Raw genomic sequence first — 13,113 nt, 5'->3', positions numbered from 1 at the left:
TTTGGGTCCCCTGAGTGTTTTAGGGGGTCTGGGGTCAGATTTTGGGGTCCCCTGAGTGTTTTAGGGGGTCTGGGGTCGGATTTTGGGGTCCCCTGAGTGTTTTAGGGGGCCTGAGGTTGGATTTTGGGGTCCCTGAGTGTTTTAGGGGGTTTGGGGTCAGATTTTGGGGTCCCCTGAGTGTTTTAGGGGGTCTGGGGTCAGATTTTGGGGTCCCCTGGGTGTTTTAGGGGGTCTGAGGTCGGATTTTGGGGTCCCTTGAGTGTTTTAGGGGGTCTGAGGTCGGATTTTGGGGTCCCTTGAGTGTTTTAGGGGGTCTGAGGTCGGATTTGGGGTCCCTTGAGTGTTTTAGGGGGTCTGAGGTTGGATTTTGGGGTCCCCTGTGAGTTTAGGGGTTCTGGGGTCAGATTTTGGGGTCCCCTGTGAGTCTAGGGTGGGCTGGGGTCAGATTTTGGGGCCCCCTGAGTGTTTTAGGGGGTCTGGGGTCAGATTTTGGGGTCCCCTGAGTGATTTAGGGGGTCTGAGGTTGGATTTTGGGGTCCCCTGAGTATTTTAGGGGGTCTGAGGTTGGATTTTGGGGTCCCCTGAGTGTTTTAGGGCGTCTGAGGTTGGATTTTGGTTCCCCTGAGTGTTTTAGGGGGTCTGAGGTCAGATTTTGGGGTCCCTTGAGTATTTTAGGGCGTCTGAGGTTGGATTTTGGGGTCCCCTGGGGGTTTTAGGGGGTCTGAGGTTGGATTTTGGGGTCCCCTGAGTGTTTTAGGGGGCCTGAGGTTGGATTTTGGGGTCCCTTGAGTGTTTTAGGGGGCTGGGGTTGGATTTTGGGGTCCCCTGAGTGTTTTAGGGGGCTGGGGTTGGATTTTGGGGTCCCTTGGTGGGTTTTGGGGGGGTCTGGGGTCTGATTTTGGGGTCCCCTGGGTGTTTTAGGGGGTCTGAGGTTGGATTTTGGGCCCCCTGGGTGTTTTAGGGGGGCTGGGGTCGGATTTTGGGGTCCCCTGAGTGTTTTAGGGGGTCTGGGGTCGGATTTTGGGGTCCCCTGAGTGTTTAGGGGGTCTGGGGTCAGATTTTGGGGTCCCCTGAGTGTTTTAGGGGGTCTGGGGTCAGATTTTGGGGTCCCCTGAGTGTTTTAGGGGGTCTGGGGTCAGATTTTTGGGTCCCCTGAGTGTTTTAGGGGGTCTGGGGTCAGATTTTGGGGTCCCCTGAGTGTTTTAGGGGGTCTGGGGTCGGATTTTGGGGTCCCCTGAGTGTTTTAGGGGGCCTGAGGTTGGATTTTGGGGTCCCCTGAGTGTTTTAGGGGGTTTGGGGTCAGATTTTGGGGTCCCCTGAGTGTTTTAGGGGGTCTGGGGTCAGATTTTGGGGTCCCCTGGGTGTTTTAGGGGGTCTGAGGTCGGATTTTGGGGTCCCTTGAGTGTTTTAGGGGTCTGAGGTCGGATTTTGGGGTCCCTTGAGTGTTTTAGGGGGTCTGAGGTCGGATTTTGGGGTCCCTTGAGTGTTTTAGGGGGTCTGGGGTCAGATTTTGGGGTCCCCTGGGTGTTTTAGGGGGTCTGAGGTCGGATTTTGGGGTCCCTTGAGTGTTTTAGGGGGTCTGGGGTCGGATTTTGGGGTCCCCTGAGTGTTTTAGGGGGTCTGAGGTCGGATTTTGGGGTCCCCTGAGTGTTTTAGGGGGTCTGGGGTCAGATTTTGGGGTCCCCTGAGTGTTTTAGGGGGTCTGAGGTTGGATTTTGGGGTCCCCTGAGTGTTTAGGGGTTCTGGGGTCAGATTTTGGGGTCCCCTGTGAGTCTAGGGTGGGCTGGGGTCAGATTTTGGGGTCACCTGAGTGTTTTAGGGGGTCTAAGGTTGGATTTTGGGGTCCCCTGAGTGTTTTAGGGGGTCTGAGGTCGGATTTTGGGGTCCCCTGAGTGTTTTGGGGGGCCTGAGGTTGGATTTTGGGGTCCCCTGGGGGTTTCGAGAGGGATTTAAGTGTCTCGGCTTGAATTTTCTTCTTAACCCGCCCCCTGCACCCCCCCCCCGTTAACCCCTAAACTTGTGGGGACGGTACCTCGATTCTCCCCTGTCTATTTTTTTTGGGGTCCCCTGAATTCACCCCCTTTTTTTTTTTTTGGGGTCTCCAGCGCGGGTGACGCCGTCGCTGCCGCGCCAGAGCCGCCCCGTGCGCGAGGGAACCCGCGTCGCCTCCGTCGAGACGGGGCTGGCGGCCGCCGCCGCCAAGCTGGCCCAGCAGGTACCCCGGGGGGGCAGTTAGGGGGGGCTGGGGGGGCAATTAGGGGGGCTGGGGGGCAGTTAGGGGGGTAAAGGGGGGATTTAGGGGAGTTGGGGGCGGTTAAGGGGTGAAAAGGGGGATTTAGAGGGTTTGGGGCGGCAATTAAGGGGTTAAAGGGGTATTTAAGGGGTTAAGGGGGGTATTTAAGGGGTTAAAAGAGGGTATTTAGGGGGCCTTGGGGGTAATAAAGGGGGTTTGGGGTATTTAAGGGTTAAAAGGGGTATTTAAGGGGTTAAAAGGGGGATTTAGAGGGTTTGGGGCAGCAATTAAGGGGTTAAAGGGGGTATTTAGGGGGTTAAAGGGGGTATTTAGGGGGCTTTGGGGGTAATAAAGGGGGTTGGGGGTATTTAAGGGGTTAAATGGGGTATTTAAGGGGTTAAAAGGGGGATTTAGAGGGTTTGGGGTGGCAAGTAAGGGTTAAAAGGGGTATTTAAGGGGTTAAAAAGGGGTATTTAGGGGGCTTTGGGGGTAATAAAGGGGGTTTGGGGTATTTAAGGGGTTAAAAGGGGTATTTAGAGGGTTTGGGGTGGCAAGTAAGGGGTTAAATGGGGTATTTAGGGGGTCAAAGGGGGTATTTAGGGGGCTTTGGGGGTAATAAAGGGGGTTTGGGGTATTTAAGGGGTTAAAAGGGGGTAATAAGGGGCTTTGGGGGTAATAAAGGAGGTTTGGGGGTATTTAAGGGGTTAATGGGGGTATTTAGGGGGCTTTGGGGTAATAAAGGGGCTTTGGGGTATTTAAGGGATTAAAGGGGCTATTTATGGGGGTTTGGGGGGTCGTTAAGGGGTTCAGGGGGTATTTATGGGCTTTGGGGGGGCAGTTAAGGGGTCGAGGGAGTATTAAATGCCCCCTTGAACCCCCCAACTGCCCCTCAAACCCCTTAAATGCCCCCCCAAAACTACCCCTCAACCCCTAAATGCCCCCCAAGCCCCCCAAACTACCCCCCAAACCCTTTAAATGCCCCCCAACTGCCCTCAAACCCCTTAAATGCCCCCTAAACCCCCTAAATGCCCCTTAACTGCCCCCAGACCCCTTAACTGCCCCCCAAACCCCTTAACTGCTCCCCAAATTCCCCCCCAGACCCCTTAAATGCCCCCTAAACCGCTTAAATGCCCCCAAGCCCCCCAAACTACCCCCGAAGCTCCTTAAATGCCCCCCACCTGCCCCCCAAGACCCCCAAACTACCCCCAAACCCTTTAAATGCCCTCCAACTGCCCCTCAAACCCCTTAAATGCCCCCTAACCCCCCTAAATGCCCCTTAACTGCCCCAGACCCCTTATCTGCCCCCCAAATTCTCCCCCAGACCCCTTAAATGCCCCCAAGCCCCCCAAACTACCCCCCAAACCCTTTAAATGCCCCTTAACTGCCCCTCAAATCGCTTAAATGCCCCCTAAACCCCCTAAATGCCCCTTATCTGCCCCCCAAATTCCCCACAACCCCCTAAATGCCCCCCAGCTGCCCCCCAGACCCTTTAAATGCCCCTAACCCCCCAAAACTGTCCCCCAAACCCCTTAAATTCCCCCCTAACCCCTTAAATGCCCCCCCAATTGCCCCCCAGACCCTTTAAATGCCCCCTCAACCCCTTAAATGCCCCCAAGCCCCCCCAAACTACCCCTCAAACCCCTTAACTGCCCCCCAACACCCCCCTGACCCCCCCTTTTCCTCCCCCCCCCAGGAGCACCGCAAGCTGCAGCGCAGGAAGGGCCCCCCCAAACGCCGCCCCCCCTCGCCGCCCTCCCCGAGGAGGAAGAGGAGGAGGAGGAGGAGGAAGAAGAGGAGGAAGAAGAGGAGGAAGAGGAAGAGGAGGAGGAAGAAGAGCCCGAAGCGGAGCCCGAGACGGGGGGGGACCCCGAAACGGAGGTGGCGGGGGCGGAATTGGAGCCGGAGCCCCCCCAGGACCCCCCGTACCCCCCAAGTTTGGCTGATCACGAGTACACGGCTCGTCCCGGGGGGCTGGGGGGTTCGGGGGGGCTCAGGCGGGGAGAGCCCCCACCCCCATGGCCCCCGGCGTCTTCCTCAGCCAGCGGAGACCCCCCCTCGCCGCCACCGCCGCGCCCCCCGGTAACGGGGAGGGGGATATTGGGGGGCTGGGGGGTTTGGGGGGGGGAAATTGGGGGCTAGGGGGTTGGGGGGGGCAGTTTGGGGGGAAATTGGGGGTCTAGGGGGGGTTGGGGGGGGAAATTTGGGGTTTGGGGGGAAATTGGGGGTCTAGGGGGTTTGGGGGGCAGTTTGGGGGGGCATTGGGGGATTTATGGGGTTTGGGGGGAATTTGGGGTCTAGGGGGGTTTGGGGGGAGAAATTGGGGGTCTAGGGGGATTTGGGGGGAAATTTGGGGTCTAGGGGGGTTTGGGGGAGAAATTGGGGGTCTAAGGGGTTTGGGGGGCAGTTTGGGGGGGCATTGGGGGGATTTATGGGGGTTTGGGGGGAAATTGGGGGTCTAGGGGATTTGGGGGGGCAGTTTGGGGGGGAAATTGAAGGTCTAGGGGGGTTTGGGGGGGGAAATTGGGGGTCTAGGGGTTTGGGGGGGCAGTTTGGGGGGGCATTGGGGGGATTTATGGGGGTTTGGGGGGGAAATTTGGGGTCTAGGGGGGTTTGTGGGGAGAAATTGGGGGTCTAAGGGGGTTTGGGGGGGAAATTGGGGTCTAGGGGGTTTGGGGGGCAGTTTGGGGGGCATTGGGAGGATTTATGGGGTTTGGGGGGGAAATTTGGGGTCTAGAGGGGTTTGGGGGGAGACATTGGGGGTCTAGGGGAGTTTGGGGGGAAGTTGGGGGTCTGGGGGGTTTGGGGGGCAGTTTGGGGGGCATTGGGGGTATTTATGGGGGTTTGGGGGGGAATTTGGGGTCTAGGGGGGTTTGGAGGGAGAAATTGGGGTCTAAGGGGGTTTGGGGGGGGAAATTGGGGGTCTAGGGGGGGAAATTGGGGGTCCAGGGGTTTGGGGGCAGTTTGGGGGGCATTGGGGGGATTTATGGGGTTTGGGGGGGAAATTTGGGGTCTAAGAGGGTTTGGGGGGAGAAACTGGGGTCTAAGGGGGTTTGGGGGGGAAATTGGGGGTCTAGGGGGTTTGGGGGGGCAGTTTGGGGGGGCATTGGGGTGATTTATGGGGGTTTTGGGGGGAAATCTGGGGTCTAGGGGGGTTTGGGGGGGAGAAATTGGGGGTCTAGGAGGGTTTGGGGGGGAAATTGGGGGTCTAGAGGGGGTCGTGGGGGAGAAATTGGGGGTCCAAGGGGTGTTTGGGAGGGAAATTGGGGGCCTAGAGGAGTTTGGGGGGGGGAAATTGGGGGTCTAGAGGGGTTTGGGGGGAGAAATTGGGGGTCCAAGGGTGTTTGGGGGGGAATTGGGGGTCTAGAGGGGTTTGGGGGGAGAAATTGGGGGGTTTTATGGGGTTTGCGAGGAGAAATTGGGGGTCCAAGGGGGTTGGGGAGCAGTTTTGGGGGAGTTGGGGGTGAGAAATTGGGGGTTGGGGGGAGGATGGAGGGGATTTGGGGGGGTTGGGGGGGAGAAATTGGGGGTCTAGGGGGTTTGGGGGTCAGTTTGGGGGGGAAATTGAGGGTCTAAGGGGGTTTGGGGGGTGAATTTGGGGTCCAAGGGGGTTTGGGGGGCATTTTTAGGGGGTTTGGGGGGATTTATGGGGGTTTGGGGGGATTTATTGGGTTTGAGAGTGGAAATTGGGGGTTCAAGGGGTTTGGGGGGCATTTTTAGGGGGTTTGGGGGGACTTGTAGGGGTTTGGTGGGGGATTTATGGGGGTTGGGGGGGAAATTGGGGGTCTAGGGGGGGTTTGGGGGGGAAATTGGGGGTCTAGAGGGGTTTTGGGGGGGATTTATGGGGGTTTGGGGAGCAGTTTGGGGGGGAAATTGGGGTCTAGGGGGTTTGGGGGGCAGATTGGGGGGGGATTTAAGGGGTTTTTGGGGGGGAAATTGGGGCTCTAAGGGGGTTGGGGGGCAGTTTGTGGGGTTTGGGTGAGATTTGAGGGGATTTTGGTGAGATTGGGGTTTTTTTTTGAGGTTTGAGGGGGTCCTTGGGAGGTTCGAGGGGGGTTTGGTGAGATTTGAAGGGGTTTTAGTGAGATTCGAGGGGTTTGGGGGCGGATTCGAGGGTTTTTGGGGCAGATTCTTGGGGTTTTGAGGCAGATTTGAGGGGTTTTGTTGAGATTCGAGGGGTTTTGGGGCGGATTTGAGGGGTTTTGGGGCATATTCGAGGGGTTTTGGGGTAGATTTGAGGGTGTTTTGTTGAGATTCGAGGGGGGTTGGGGCAGATTTGAGGGGTTTTGGGGTAGATTTGAGGGTTTTTTTGTGAAATTTGAGGGGTTTTGGGGCAGATGGGTGGGTCTTTGGGGGCAGATTCGAGGGGGGTTGGGGGGGTGCGGGGATTTTGGTGAGATTTGAGGGGGTTTGGTGAGATTTGAGGGATTTTGGGGTAGATTTGAGTGGTTTTGGTGAGATTTGAGGGGGTTTGGTGAGATTTGAAGGGGTTTTAGTGAGATTCGAGGGTTTTGGGGGCGGATTCGAGGGGTTTTGGGGCAGATTCTTGGGGTTTTGAGGCAGATTTGAGGGGTTCTGTTGAGATTCGAGGGGTTTTGGGGCAGATTTGAGGGGTTTTGGGGTAGATTCGAGGGTTTTTTTGTGAAATTTGAGGGGTTTTGGGGCAGATGGGTGGGTCTTTGGGGGCAGATTCGAGGGGGTTTGGGGGGTGCGGGGATTTTGGTGAGATTTGAGGGGGTTTGGTGAGATTTGAAGGGGTTTTAGTGAGATTCGAGGGTTTTGGGGGCGGATTCGAGGGGTTTTGGGGCAGATTCTTGGGGTTTTGAGGCAGATTCGAGGCGTTTTGTTGGGATTCGAGGGGTTTTGGGGCAGATTTGAGGGGTTTTGTTGAGATTCGAGGGGTTTTGGGGCAGATTTGAGGGGTTTTGTTGAGATTCGAGGGGTTTTGGGGCAGATTTGAGGGGTTTTGAGGGAGATTTGAGGGTGTTTTGTTGAGATTCGAGGGGTTTGGGGGCAGATTCGAGGAGTTTTGGTGAGATTTGAGGGGGTTTGGGGCAGATTTGAGGTGGGGTTGGTGAGATTTGAGTGGTTTTGGTGAGATTTGAAGGGGTTTTAGTGGGATTCGAGGGTTTTGGGGGCGGATTCGAGGGGGTTTGGGGCGGATTTGAGGGATTTTGAGGCAGATTTGAGGGTGTTTTGTTGAGATTCGAGGGGTTTGGGTGCGGATTTGAGGGGTTTTGTTGAGATTCGAGGGGTTTGGGGGCAGATTTGAGGGGTTTTGGGGCGTATTCGAGGGGTTTTGGGGTAGATTTGAGGGTGTTTTGTTGAAATTTGAGGGGTTTTGAGGCAGATTCGAGGGGTTTTGAGGCAGATTCGAGGGGTTTTGGGGCAGATTTGAGGCAGTTTTGGGGCAGATTTGAGGCGGTTTAGGGCAGATTTGAGGGGTTTTGAGGCAGATTCGAGGGGTTTTGGAGCAGATTCGAGGGGGTTTGGGCAGATTCATGGGGGCTTGAGGCAGATTCGAAGGGATTGGAGGAAGATTTGAGGGGTTTTGGGGTAGATTTGAGGGGGTGTTGGTGAGATTTGAGGGGGTTTGGGGCAGATTGAAGTGGTTTTGGTGAGATTTGAGTGTTTTGGTGAGATTCGAGTGGTTTTGGGGGCAGATTTGAGGGGTTTTGTTGAGATTCGAGGGGTTTTGGGGCAGATTCGAGGGGTTTTGGGGCAGATCCGAGGGGCTTCTGGGTCCGGGAGGGTTTGGGGACAGAAATGTGGTTTCCAAGAGCTTTTTGGGGCTGACCCCCGTCATGTTTTTGCAGGAAAGCGCCCCAAGAAGGGGCTGGCGACGGCCAAGCAGCGTCTGGGACGGATCCTCAAGATCCACCGCAACGGGAAGCTGCTGCTCTGAGGGGGCGGGGCCTTGCCCTTATATGGGCATGGAGGGGCGTGGCCAACGGAGACCACGCCCACAAATGAGATAATGTGAACTGAGGGGCGTGGTCTGCGCTAAGCCACGCCCACCTCCTTATATGGAAGACGAAGGGTCTGGGAGGGGGCGTGGCTTGCTCGAGACCACGCCCCCTTTTGCTGATACCTTGCAATGGGAGCCACGTGGCCACGCCCCCTTTCCTTATATGGAAGATACGCGAGGCCACGCCCCTACTGGCCGCTAGGGGTGACGTAATAGAGGCGTGGCTAACCCAAGCCACGCCCCCTTTGCCATATATGGTGATGGCCTCGCGTAACCACGCCCCCTGTCGCCTCAGCCCCTCCCCTTGGGCACCGAGGGGGCTTTGATTGATTGATTGATTGATTGATTGATTGATTGAATGGGGGGGAGGTGGAGCCTTTTTGGCTGCCTCCTGGGTTCTGCAGGCGCGTCGAGGAGGGGGGGGGGTGGGGGGGATGTGGAGCCGCCCCGGAGTTTTGTATTTGTTAGGATAATAAAATAAAGGAGAAAACCCTAAATTTCAGGGGTTTGTGAGGGAAAAGGTGGGGGGGGGGGGGAATCAAGGGGACCCCCCTTCACCCAGTCCTACCTTTGAGGGGGGGTAGGGCTGAGTTTTGGGGTTCCTGGGGGCTCAGAAAGGGATTTTGGGGTCCCCTGATGGGGTTGGGAAAGCTGGGGTGGGTTTTGGGGTCCCCTGGAAGTGTCTATGGGGTTGGGGGGGGGGCTAGGGCTGGATTTTAGGCCCCCTGGAGGCTCAGAAGTGAGAATTGCCCCCCTCAAAATGCACCCAGGACCCCCCCAGGTTTGGGGGTGACCCCTGGACCCCCAATAAACCCCCAACCCCCTCAACTCTCGCGAGATCTCGCTCTCACCCCCTCCCCCCGGCTCAACTCTCGCGAGATCTCACGGTCCATCTCAAATTTTCGCGCTCCCCGCCAAGTCTCGCGAGAACTCGCACCTCCCCTCAGCCTCCCCTTCAACTCTCGCGAGATCTCGCGCTCCCCCTCAGCCACCGCTGCTGCCGCCGCTGAGGGAGCGTCCCCCCCACCCCGCCCCCCAACCTTCCATCCTTCCCCTTCTCCCCGCCCCCCCCGCTCCCTCCCCCTCAGGGCGGGCCCGCTCCTCTTCCCGCTTCTCTTCCCTCCGCCTCTCGCGAGGTTTCGCCGCGAGATCTCGTTCTTTCAGCCGGTGAGTGAGCCGGGCCTTGAGGGGGACGGCGGGGGGTGTCGCCGCTACCGGCTTCGGGCCCTTTCATTGCGAGCACCGCCCGTTCCCGGTGTGTCCCCCCCCCCCCCCTCCGGTGTGCTCCGTGACTCTTCCATTCTGCTGAAGCCTCGCGAGATTTCACGAAGCGACCAAGCCAAATCTCGCGAGAGAGAGGCTGGAGAGGGAGGAAATCTCGCGAGACTTGCTCGCCGCAAGGAAATCTCGCGAGGCTTCGCCTTGGCGCTCCCTTCGCCTCCGAGATCTCGCGAGATTTCCGGCGCCGGGGGGCGGGGCGCTGAAGGGCGAAGGGGCGAAGTCTCGCGAGACTCCCTCGGTTCCCGCCCCCCCTCCCCGTCCCGCGCGCAGTTCTCGCGAGACTCCGTCTTCTCGCGGGATCTCGGCGGCTCGGGGGGCGCTGTGTAAGATGGCGGCGGCGGCGGCAGGAGGCGGCCGGGCCCGGTGCTGACCCCCCCCCCCTCCATTTCCCTTCACACCACCCCCCCCCGCCTCTTTTAACCCGTTCCTCCGCCGTCTCCCCTTTAGCAGGTACCTCGCGGGGACGGGCGGGAGGAGCTCGGCCGCGGCTCCGCTTCCTACAAAGGGGAGGGGGGGCCCCCCCCTTCACCCCTTCCCGCCGCCCCCCCCCCACTCCCCTCAGCGGCCTCCGTGATCCTTAACGCCCCCCCCACTGGCTGCTGCCCTTCATTTAACGCCCCCCCCCGGTCATTTAGCCCCTCAATCTAGGAATTAGTACCCCCCCAATCCCGTCATTTGCCCCCCAGTCCCGTCATTTGCCCCCCAATCCCGTCATTTGTCCCCCCTCCCTGTCATTTGCCCCCCCCTTGATTTCCCTCCCCGTGATTTACACCCTCCTCGATTTACTCCCCTTGTCATTTGCCCCCCCGCCTTGATTTGCCCCCCCTTTCCCTCAATTTACCCCCCTTTTTCTCCTCATTTACCCCTCTTCCCCCTAACTCGCCCCCTCCCCATGATTTACCCCCCCAATTTACCCCCCTGTGATTTAACCCCCCCGATTTACCCCCCATTTTACTCCCCGCCGTGATCTCCTCTCCCTTCTCTAATTTAACCCCCCTCTCCGATTTACGCCCCCAATCCATAACTTCGTACCCCCCTTTTCGATTTACCCCCCTCACCTTTAATTTTCAACACCCCCCCCTTTAATTTTCAACCCCCCCTTGATTTTAGGCTCCCCCCTCCCTGATTTTCCTCACTCATTTGTGATTTAGAACCCCGTATCCTGTGATTTAGAATGATTTAAGCTTTATTTTCTCTATTATTTAGTCTCTCCCTCTATTTTTTAGTTCTTTTCTATCATTTACTCTCTTTTTTTCCTGTATTTACCTCCTTCTGGTGTATTTTTTCTTTATATAATTTATTTTTTCTTTATGACTTACCCCCCCCGTGTGATTTACCCCTTGTGATTAACCCCCCCTTGTGATTTAATACCTTAATTTATGCTCCCCTTTCACATTTTAACCCCCCCATCATTCTCCCCTCATCCCTGACTTAACCCCCTTTTCCCCCTCCATTTTAATTAATAATTTTAATTAATATTTCCCCCCCCGCAGTGTTTGAGCCCCCAGTCCCCATTTTATTGCCTCTTCTCCCGCCCCCCCCAGCAGTTTCTTGCTCTTTAAGAGCCTCTTTGAGCTGCTTCTAAGGATTTAGGGGGTTCGTCCTGCAGCTTCTCCTAATTTGGGGTCCCCCCCCCTTTTAGACCCCCCCCAAATTATTTATTCCCCCCCCCCGAAACCCTCAGGATTTCAGGGTCGCCTCTGTGGCTTTACCCCCCCTAATTCCCCCCCTAAGGGATTTTGGGGTCCCTCTCTCTCAGGTTAACACCCCCCCCAGCTATAATTACCCCCCTTCAAGATTTGGGGGGGCCCTTTCTTGGGATTTAGGGGTTCAGCTCCCTTTAATTTACACCCCCCCCATTATTTAGAGCCCCCCCGTATCCCTTAACTCTCCTTCTCAATCATTTAAACACCCCCCTATAACATAACAACCCCCCCCATTATTTTAACCCCCCCCCGTGGGTCTCCCCGTTATTTCCCCCCCCCCCAAAGCCCCCCAAAACCTCCCCCCCACCCCCAAATTTTGCTGCCCCCCCTTTTTAGAAGCACCAGGCTTCGCCCCCCTTCTCTCCGTACCGAGCGACCGGGATCGAGGATGGATTGGTTGTGATTCCTGGTAAGGCCCCCCCAAAACTTTTTCCTCACTTTAAACCCCCTCAATTTATTTATTTTTGAGGGGGGGGTACCCCTAAAATATTGGGGGGGGGCTTTAAAACCACCCTGGGGGGGTAGAAGGCCCAGGGGGGGTCAGCTTTAGTGGGAGCTTTGCGGGGAGGAGGACCCCAAAATGCTCCTTTTTTAAGGGGGGGCACCCCAAAATGCCCCATTTTAAAAGGGGGGGCACCCCAAAGTGCTTTATTCCTAAGGGGGGGCCCCCCAAAGTGCTCTTTCTTTTAAGGGGGGGCACCCCAGGGTATCTTTATTCTAGCACAGACACCCCAAACTGCCTCATTTTGAGGGGGGGGGTGCCTCGTAACACCCTCATTTTTAAATAAGGCCCCCCCAAACCGCTTTTTTTCGGGGGGGGCACCCCAGAATGGTCCTTTTTTAAAGGGGGGCACCCCAAAATGCTCTTTTTTTTAAGGGGGGGCACCCCAGGATATCTTCATTCTAGCAGAGACGCCCCAAACTGCCTCATTTTGAGGGGGGGGCGCCTCGTAACACCTTAATTTTTAAGTAAGGGTCCCCCAAAACGCTTTTTTTTGGGGGGGCACCCCAAAATATCCCCCAATTGGGGCGTCCCCCCCCCAATTTGATGCGTCACCGTCACCAAACCGGCTGTGCCGGCAGCACCGGGATTCTTGGACATGGGGGGGGGGGGAACCCAACCGGCGTCGACTCCGCGTCGTGGCGCGTTTAATTAGGTCACTAACGAGCTTCTCTTCGTTAGGCCGGCGGCGCTGACGAGGGGGAGGTTGGCTTGGGGTGCAGGGGGGGAGGAGAAAAGGGGGGGTGAAGGAATGGACCCCCCCCCCCCCCAAAAAAAAAGCCGCCGCGCTGGGGTTTTGCACATTCATTGTTCAGCCAGAGGCCGCGACGTCATCGGGCGCCGCCGGCTGCGCCGCGGAGCTTGCCGGGACGGCGAGTCCCTCACCCAGAGGGGTTTGATTTTTGGGGGGGGGGGTCAGCCCTGAACCCCCCTTTTCAATCCTGCCCCCCCACCCCTTTTCTCCAATCGACCCCTTCTGGTGTCTCTCCCAGGCGGAGCGTGAGGACCTGACCCCCCCAAAATGAAAGTGGATCGCACCAAGCTGAAGAAAACCCCCACGGAGGCGGTGCGGGGGGGGGTTAATTATTTTTTTTTGGGGGGGGGTGAAGCGTTTTGGGGTGTTTTGAGGCGATTTTGGGCAATCGGCGCAGTTGGAGGATGATTTGGGGTATTTTTGCGGGGGGGATTGGGGTGTTGAAGGAGTTTGAGGATGATTTGAGGTATTTTTTGGGGGGGGTTGAGGCGTTGAGGGAGTTTGAGGATGGTTTCACTTTTTTTTGGGGGCGTTTTGGGGGGATTTGGTGCGTTTTTAGGGGGCTTGGGGCGTTTTGGGGGTGTTGGTGTGGTTTTTGGGGGGTTCAGGCATTGGTTTCGGGGGTTTTGGGGGGGGGCTTGGGGCGTTGAGGGAGTTTGAGGACACCTTGGG

At 57.1% G+C, this 13,113-nt stretch overlaps 2 protein-coding genes across 2 annotated transcripts in view; both read left to right on the top strand.

The window, feature by feature from the left end:
• Positions 1-2,105: 2,105 nt before the first annotated feature.
• On the top strand, positions 2,106-8,655 carry LOC138734967 (histone H3.v1-like; the record flags this gene model as incomplete). Its single annotated transcript, XM_069882797.1, has 3 exons — positions 2,106-2,215; positions 3,927-4,312; positions 8,047-8,655. Coding segments are annotated over 3 exons (658 nt in total), but the record flags the coding sequence as incomplete, so codon positions are not given.
• Positions 8,656-9,853: 1,198 nt separating this feature from the next.
• LOC138734968 (E3 ubiquitin-protein ligase HUWE1-like) overlaps positions 9,854-13,113 on the top strand; it is a 97,342-nt gene continuing 94,082 nt past the window's right edge. Inside the window, exons 1-3 of the mRNA XM_069882798.1 lie at positions 9,854-9,929; positions 11,522-11,594; positions 12,680-12,753. Of these exons, the coding sequence (XP_069738899.1) occupies positions 12,709-12,753 (45 nt within the window). The 5' untranslated portion in view covers positions 9,854-9,929; positions 11,522-11,594; positions 12,680-12,708. The remainder of the gene's footprint in view (positions 9,930-11,521; positions 11,595-12,679; positions 12,754-13,113) is intronic.

The sequence above is a fragment of the Phaenicophaeus curvirostris genome, unplaced genomic scaffold, assembly GCF_032191515.1.
Source record: "Phaenicophaeus curvirostris isolate KB17595 unplaced genomic scaffold, BPBGC_Pcur_1.0 scaffold_344, whole genome shotgun sequence".
NCBI classification, from domain to species: domain Eukaryota; kingdom Metazoa; phylum Chordata; class Aves; order Cuculiformes; family Cuculidae; genus Phaenicophaeus; species Phaenicophaeus curvirostris.
Note: the sequence above shows the minus strand (reverse complement) of the source record. Positions and strands in the feature narration are given on the sequence as shown.